At 43.8% G+C, this 9,289-nt stretch overlaps 1 protein-coding gene across 1 annotated transcript; it reads right to left on the reverse strand.

Annotated features, from left to right (window-relative positions):
* Nucleotides 1-1,511: 1,511 nt before the first annotated feature.
* On the reverse strand, nt 1,512-7,725 carry LOC139444467 (uncharacterized). The gene is made up of 4 exons (XM_071225429.1): nt 7,335-7,725; nt 5,507-5,543; nt 4,590-4,685; nt 1,512-1,902 (listed from the first exon to the last, which is right to left on the reverse strand). Exons 1-4 carry the CDS (start codon nt 7,668-7,670, stop codon nt 1,514-1,516), a joined length of 858 nt encoding a protein of 285 aa, XP_071081530.1. The 5' UTR covers nt 7,671-7,725; the 3' UTR covers nt 1,512-1,513.
* Nucleotides 7,726-9,289: the final 1,564 nt, after the last annotated feature.

The raw sequence follows: 9,289 nt of genomic DNA on the forward strand, positions 1-9,289 counted from the left end.
TCTTAAAAACGATGTATGTCTCTCTGTATATAGTTTAGTATTCACGTGTATAATTTAGACGTTGAATGTTTGTATGTATACAACTGTAGGTGGGTGTCGTTTTTATGAATCGCAAAGTGCTGTTTTATACTACTTAAAGTAAGTTAAGGATCTCCCTATTCTTTCACATTTTAGCATATCGCAAACATTTCAACAGGGACACGTGTTAATTGCATCGAAAACGACAAAGGTCAAGGTCAAGAGAGGTCAATGTTCTGAAGCACACCAGCCCATGGACGCAGTAGAGTACGGATCACACGTCTGGGAATGTTAGCCCAGTCGGCCTATAGCACACGTGCAACAAGTTGAAGTGTCTCCATTTCAGGTTGACGTTGTTGTAGGCTGATCCAACTCATCTGTTTACTCGGGCCATGTCAGGGTTTGTAAATTGTGTTTGGACCCGTGAAGATTCCGGGGTAGAATGGGTCTTCAGCAACCCATGCTTGCCGTAAAAGGTGACTATCCTTGTCGTAAAAGGCGACTAACGGGATCGGGTGGTCAGGCTCGCTGACTTGGTTGATGCATGTCATCAATCTCAATTACGTGGATGGATGCTCATGACATTAATCACTGAATTGTCTGGTCCAGGCTCGATTATTTACAGACCGCCGTCATATAGCTGGAATATTGCGGAGTGCAGCGTTAAACAACACTGGATTGTCTGGTCCAGACTCGATTATTTACAGACCGCCGTCATATAGCTGGAATATTGCGGAGTGCAGCGTTAAACAACACTGGATTGTCTGGTCCAGACCGCCGGCATATAGCTCGAATATTGCTGAGTGCGGCGTTAACAACAAACCAAACCATAAAACATTTTGGTTGAATAGCAATGCTTTTGTTACACGTGATGTATGTAGGCTGATGTCGCGAAGTAGCTCTTTGAATGAGGATGTGTACATCGAGATAGAAAATAAAAGCGACAGGCCCCTTTAACATACCCGTTAAACGCAGAGACCATTGTACCATTTCCGCCTTCACAAAAAAAACATTCACTCACTCGATGGCTTAAGGTGAGGTGAGGTGAAATGGGTTTTGACCTCTCATCCAAGATTATTGCTCCTATATTGAGACGTGTGTGTGTGTGGCTGCTTGTGCTAATCCGGACTTATTGTTCATAGTGCTAGCCCACTGAGATACCATGCCGCAGTTTAGCATAAATACCCCACTCAGACACAGAAAACTGACTCCGAGCCGATTAGTCCTTGTCTTAGCCCCTTAATGCCGAGCTACAGACAGAGTAACAACAAATACCATATGTTAACGTCATTTGCTACGACTCGACCGGGGATCGAACTTCCGTTCTCCAGGCGGACGTTCTACCACAAGACCACGAGGCGGTCCGGTGACTTAAGATGCCCATCGCTATGTAGTGCAATAATCTTGAACGCCATTTCACATCGCCTCTTAATTGAATGCGCCACCATTACTCATTTCTAAACTGAAGGATTAAACAACGATTCACAGCACATCGTCATAGTTTAATAACTCCAAAATAACTATACATTGAATTGTCATGAACAGAATCTGGGTCAGATACCTGGACAGCCAGTTGGTCATGCGACCGCAAATTTAAGATGGCTGACTGAAAACTAGACTTTTGGGTGGTGTATTGTGGGTAAGAATCTTTGCTGACCAAAAGGTTAACTTCTCCCAATTTTGGCTGCTTGGAGTGGTAGCGTGTGATCGTGTGGATGAAATTGCTGCCTCCGCGAGTTCCGGGAAACTTTCTAGTGAATGTGATGTGTGAGTAGAGAAGATACCGCCCTGCTGAAGGGATGTGGAGGCGATGTTTGTGGTAGCGGATTCCGGACAAGTATGCGGTGCCGTACTTGTCCTGGTTGATCCACGATAGTCTGCCATCTGAAAGTAAATATGTGATTTTTGTAAGGACGTAGTGTAAATATAAACATCAACACCAGAGGATAACCAGTCTCGCTTATCTGCCTAAACAGTTTCCATTTGGCGTAAATGACAAAATAGTAAAAGAAATTTTATGAATGTATCATTGAAAATCAGTGATGACACCAGGTGTTCGCGAAATGGTTAAGCATGTCCTGCCCTACCGGTAGAACCCGACACTCATGCCATGTGCATAAGAAAGTAAGTGTTTGTTGCCTAACGTAGCACTAGTATCGCACGGCAATGCTTCAATGTTCCTTTCTAAATTTGTAAGCTTTGTTGCAGTATAACAGCAGATATATCTTTTACACACAAGAGATAGAACTTAAGCAGAGATTATTTTATACACGCTTCTTGAGCCCCAATCCTCAATGTTACGGGCTCAAGTTTTCACACAGACCGTCACACAACAGCTGCGCAAAATCTAAACACACTCCTTCCTTATACACTTAGACATTTGAAAAAAAGAGTAAATCTCGAAAAAACGTTCTTGAGAACGACTGAGAGTTAGGCATGCTCACGTACATTTGTCCGTCAATGTCCTTGTGTGTGGAGTGAGAGTTAGGCATGCTCACGTACATTTGTCCGTCAATGTCCTTGTGTGTTGACTGAGAGTTAGGCATGCTCACGTACACTTGTCCGTCAATGTCCTTGTGTGTGGACTGAGAGTAAGGCATGTTCACGTACACTTGTCCGTCAATGTCCTTGTGTGTGGAGTGAGAGTTAGGCATGCTCACGTACACTTGTCCGTCAATGTCCTTGTGTGTGGAGTGAGAGTTAGGCATGCTCACGTACATTTGTCCGTCAATGTCCTTGTGTGTGGACTGAGAGTTAGGCATGTTCTCGTACTCGTGTCCGTCAATGTCCTTGTGTATGGACTGAGAGTTAGGCATGCTCACGTACACTTGTCCGTCAATGTCCTTGTGTGTTGACTGAGAGTTAGGCATGTTCACATACATGTGTCCGTCAATGTCCTTGTGTGTGGACTGAGAGTTAGGCATGCTCACGTACACTTGTCCGTCAATGTCCTTGTGTGTGGACTGAGAGTTAGGCATATTCTCGTACTCGTGTCCGTCAATGTCCTTGTGTGTGGACGGAGAGTTAGGCATGCTCACGTACTCGTGTCCGTCAATGTCCTTGTGTGTGGACTGAGAGTTAGGCATGCTCACGTACACTTGTCCGTCAATGTCCTTGTGTGTGGACGGAGAGTTAGGCATGTTCACATACATGTGTCCGTCAATGTCCTTGTGTGTGGACTGAGAGTTAGGCATGCTCACGTACACTTGTCCGTCAATGTCCTTGTGTGTGGACGGAGAGTTAGGCATGTTCACATACATTTGTCCGTCAATGTCCTTGTGTGTGGACTGAGAGTTAGTCATGCCCACGTACACGTGTCTGTCAATGTCCTTGTGTGTGGACTTTGAGTTAGGCATGCTCACGTACACTTGTCCGTCGGTGTCCTTGTGTGTGGACTGAGAGTTAGGCATGCTCACGTAAACTTGTCCGTCAATGTCCTTGTGTGTGGACGGAGAGTTAGGCATGTTCACATACATGTGTCCGTCAATGTCCTTGTGTGTGGACTGAGAGTTAGGCATGCTCACGTACACTTGTCCGTCAATGTCCTTGTGTGTGGACTGAGAGTTAGGCATGTTCTCGTACTCGTGTCCGTCAATGTCCTTGTGTGTGGACTGAGAGTTAGGCATGCTCACGTACTCGTGTCCGTCAATGTCCTTGTGTGTGGACTTTGAGTTAGGCACGCTCACGTACACTTGTCCGTCAATGTCCTTGTGTATGGACTGAGAGTTAGGCATGTTCACGTACATTTGTCCGTCAATGTCCTTGTGTGTGGACTGAGAGTAAGGCATGCTCACGTACACTTGTCTGTCAATGTCCTTGTGTGTTGACTGAGAGTTAGGCATGCTCACGTACACTTGTCCGTCAATGTCCTTGTATGTGGACGGAGAGTTAGGCATGCTCACGTACTCGTGTCCGTCAATGTCCTTGTATGTGGACTGAGAGTTAGGCATGCTCACGTAAACTTGTCCGTCAATGTCCTTGTGTGTGGACGGAGAGTTAGGCATGTTCACATACATGTGTCCGTCAATGTCCTTGTGTGTGGACTGAGAGTTAGGCATGCTCACGTACACTTGTCCGTCAATGTCCTTGTGTGTGGACTGAGAGTTAGGCATGCTCACGTACACGTGTCTGTCAATGTCCTTGTGTGTGGACTTTGAGTTAGGCATGCTCACGTACACTTGTCCGTCGGTGTCCTTGTGTGTGGACTGAGATTTAGGCATGCTCACGTAAACTTGTCCGTCAATGTCCTTGTGTTAGTGAGGTATGTGTAACTAACCTTGAAACAATATTTCACACAGCTTAGTTTTTGGAGACAAAACCCAGATGATACAAGTCGTGGACATTTACCTCTTAGGTGAAACCTACAAGCACGGGTATGATACTGACAAACCAATAAGCGCCACACTATTATTGCGAAATGGGATTTGAACACAAGATCACTAGATCCTGGCCCCCATACAGACTGGGCGTCACGACTGTAAGCGAGACAGCGTTCTCGCATGAACACCCGCAAGGCTCTTGTGTGTACGCACGTTTGTTGAGAGTATCAAAACCGGAAGTGACATACTTACCACTTAAACAGTTCGGGTCGAGATACAGGTGAGCTCCAGTAACGTTCTGTCGTAATTTGACTAAGGATGCTGGAAGAAGATGCTGACTTGAACCCGCTGGAATACAACATTTAGAATATAATGTCGAATTAAAGACGGAAGATGTCATATGTATGGTACCGTTAACTGTTGGTGAGTGAGTGAGTATGGTTTTACGCCGCTTTTAGCAACATTCCAGCAATATCACGGCGGGGGACACCAGAAATGAGCTTCACGCATTGTACCCATGTCGGGAATCGAACCCGGGTCGTCGGCGTGACGAGCGAACGCTTTAACCGCTAGGCTACCTGACCGCCCCAGTAACTGTTAATAATGAACCAGTTCCGTAGGCTCAAATCTCAAAACAGTTATATTTTCATGCTTATAGAAATAACGGCTAATTAAGCGACAAATCGCGATTCGCTGTGCAGTGTTGCGTCCCTTAACCAAGCCAGAAAGCTATGATTGTGGGTTCGAATCCCGGTTCGCCCCGATTATGGTTCTAGGTTTTTCAGCACCATATCCCTGCTCGTGGGTTTAACCGAAGTGGTAAACGTCTGAGACCTGTATCACTTCGGGCTTTCCTCCCACATTAAGCGGACACGCCGCGATCTAACTGGAATACTGTTAAAAGCGGCGTTAAACTCAACTCACTCACTCACTCAATAATGTATATAAAATGTTTGACGCCAGAGAATAACCAGACTTGATTATCCGCCGAAACAGATTCCAGTGGGCGTCAAAGGCAAAATAGCGATGAAAATATTTGAATGGATTTTAAACAAATCGTGACAGCAGGTGTTCACGATAAGGGTAAGCATGCCTGTCATTCAGGCTGCTTCAGAAGGTAGCGGTACGTTGCTGTACACTTCTACAGTAAATTATAGGCTCTGGCGTACCATTATTTACAGCCCCGGCTTGCTGGTCAGCTAGTATCTGAAAGATGAGAAAACCAGGTCATAACACACACATCAGTACGGGGTTAATCAAGATTATGGCTGGCCCTGAGATATAAGGGGCAAAACTTTACCTAACAGAGTTGCGTCCCTTAGGAGAACGGGATTCAGTGATGGTTGCGCTGTATCAAACATTCACCGTATTAGCACCATACCTGTAGGTTTGACGTCCTGCATTATACATATACATGTAGAGAGGTTATCACGCGAGTGTGTTTGGGAATGGTACATATCCTGTATTAGGAATAAACATTGTATTTAGCGACCCTTTGGAGCGACAAAAGGAAACAAGGTAACAAGTGTAACGAAGTGTCTACCATGACGTCATGATCATTTCTGGAGATTGAATATCTTTCAGAATATGATACAAAAACCCTTGCAATGTATGAAATAGCTTAACAAAAGTTAAATCAAAGTCCGTGTAGAGTTCCTGTATGACATATTAATTGCTTGAGTCCTGTATATTCACACGACGTTGGAGGTTATACCAGTGACGCTGATGTATTATCAACAATGGACCTCACGCACGTATTTCCATTAAGCGCCTGTGTGCATGGGACGGTCTTAACCATTAGTCCAAGGTCGTATTACAGCCTCAAAGGATGTCCAATTGTATATCCGTATATTGAGAGAATGATTGATGGAGCTCCAGGCCGATGGGGACGTCTATTCTACAACGTACGTATACAACACCACTACTGCTTTGATGAACGGGCTGTGACGTTTTGGGAATTCTACAGAAATTGAACAATGCTCTATTAAAATCGTTAACTGGTACAAAACAACATCCTGTATATCTAATGCTGTTGATACTTTAAATTTGTATTTATGTCTGAAGGAAATGTGTCTCTGAGCTATGATAAATATATTGAATATCTTATTATTATGAGAACAAAAACTGTTTTAAAAGATTTGTGCGTTTGTTTGTTTGTTTGTTTTTTAACGCCGCACTCAGCTTAATGGGGGTTGTCTGTAAATGATCGAGTCGGGACCAGACAGTCTAGTGATTGACAACATGAGCATCGATCTACCCGATTTGGATCGATAACATGCATCATCGCCCAAGTCAGCGAGCCTGACCACCCGATACCGTTCGTCGCCTATTACGACAAGCACTTGCCCTTTACGGCAAGTATGGGTTGCTGAAGACCTTCTCTGACCCGGATCTTCACTTGTCTGGTTTGAAAGAGGATTTGGTAGGACGTGTACATGAATGAAACTGGTCTGATCATAACACTCAGTCGTGCTGAATGACATGGACGATACAGACACTATAGTGAGTGAGTGAGTAGGGTTTTACGCCGCTTTTACCAATATTCCAGCAATATAACGGCGGGGGACACCAGAAATGGGCTTCACACATTGTACCCATGTCGGGAATCGAACCCTGATAACACGTCCCTGATGTATAGGGGATTAGCCAGATAAGAACACGTAACATGATATTGACATAAACACTGTAAGATTATGACACCATGATATTCCATTGATATTAAAACTATACTATCATAACACCGTAACAAATCATTGATATAAGAAAATATTGATAAAACTTAAACGCCATGATTCCAACGAGAATTTATTTTTAAAACGTGAATAATTCTTTAGATAAAGTACATGATCGCAAATGAATAATCTGGAAAAAAACATTAGTATCAAAGCCATTTTAAAAACGTGATTCTCAGAAATCGTATTTTCTGTTTATGTAATATAATTAATCATAACAGAAGTAAATATTTACACCTATCGTGTTATAGACACTATTACATACCTGTTTAAACACTGAGGAAATATTACCGTTCTTCAGACAGCACAGAGTATGATTCGGCGTTCTGACCAAGTCGTACAAGGTCTCAGAAGACTGTATCCCGGGCCCAAGGTGATCACATACAGAACACACCGCCCCAGACTTAATGTTCTCTGAGGGGGACGGATGTTCGCCATCTCGGACACTGTAGCCAGCCATAGTTAAGAACAAAACCAACAAAACGATCCTGCATGTAACTGACGCTGCAACAGAAGTATACAAACAACGTCGCCAAGGACGTGAGCTGTCTTGCTTTAAATTTGGCTTTGGAGGCAGAAAACTCTTCTCCACGTCCGACATGTTGGGACAACGTTAATACACTGCTGTGCAGTTCTGGTACTTGAAGCGTGTGTACTCGATCAATGTCCCCGATCACCATGTGATAGCATATCTGCTACTTCCTGGTTGTCCGCTGAAACGCTATTGGAGATTTTGCACAAAGGTAACTAGATTGAATTACAGCATGATATATGTCAATTCAACGTGTCAGTGGATGTTAGAAAATGAACATTCGTCGCTATGTCATTATGACGTACAAAAGATATATAAATAATGTTTACTGTTACATTTGACAAGTCATCAAAGATTAACTAATATGTTTTGTTTGAAGTCGATATGTTACCATTAGCATGTTGTTTGTTTGTTTGTGTGTTGATTAACGCCGCAATCAGCAATATTCTTGCTATATGACGGCGGTCTGTAAATAATCGAGTCTGGACCAGACAATCCTGTGATTGACAACATGAACATCGATCCACGCAATTGGGATTCATGACATGCGTCAACCAAGTCAGCGAGTCTGACCACCCTATCCCGTTAGTCGCCTCTTGAGACATAGTCGCCTTTTAATGCACGCATGGGTTGCTGAAGACCTAGTCTACCCCGGATCTTCACAGGGAGACAAGAAGGATGGGTTTGCTGAAGACCTAGTCTACCCCGGATCTTCACGGGGAGACAAGAATGGGTTGCTTAAGACCTAGTCTACCCCGGATCTCCACGGGGAGACAAGAATGGATTGCTGAAGACCTATTCTACTCCGGATCTTCGCGGGCCGCCATCAGCATGTAATAGATGTTCATAGTCATGTATACCTAATAACTAATGAGTGGTAGTAGTTTTATTCAGTCGTAGCAGTCGTGCTGTGGGTGAGCGAGTGAGGATGTAACGCCGTGGGTATGGTGCTGACAACCCAAGAAACAATCACAGCGAACTGGGATTTGAACCAACGTTGCAAAAAAGAATATACAAAATAGATCCCCAGTACCTGATGCTGACGATGGGGTGATCACAAACCCAATGGCGCGGATAGTTGTTCATAATATCAACCACTGGTTTGGCTGGCCGGATTCGATTTTTGACATGGCTGGAATATTGATCACTCAACAAGGTTCACTCATTCCCGACAGGTACATTTAGTGATGCGGCTCATTGTGTGAATGGCGTCTACAACATTGGAAGAATATTGTGACTTGATGTAAAGAGATGTATATTTTTAAAAAAATGTACCAGAGATACTAGTGATTGTTGTGTAATCAATGACCTGGCTATCGAATTACAGTGGCATTTAGCGGATATAGATCACCATGTTATCTTGTTGTGAATTTGTTATTCAGCGTTTGTGATAGTGTGTTTGGCAATGACCGTCCTATTTCAAAGTGGGGTTTTAGCTCTTCAGTTTAAATGTGTCATATATCACACATGTCATGAACGTGTGTGAACAGAGCTCGTCGATCACATTTAACGACACTAAGAAGGAACAGGGAAGGCCACTGGAGACCACGTTATCGGTTATCGTGACAACTTGATTCCATGTAATAAAAGGGTTTAAATAAAAATACAACTCATATTTTATTGAATACATACGACGCGCGTTTGATCAAATATTGCAGGGGTGTTGACACCAGTAGGGAGATCCCCCT

The sequence above is a fragment of the Haliotis cracherodii genome, unplaced genomic scaffold (assembly GCF_022045235.1).
Source record: "Haliotis cracherodii isolate W230 unplaced genomic scaffold, xgHalCrac1.p SCAF_52, whole genome shotgun sequence".
NCBI classification, from domain to species: domain Eukaryota; kingdom Metazoa; phylum Mollusca; class Gastropoda; order Lepetellida; family Haliotidae; genus Haliotis; species Haliotis cracherodii.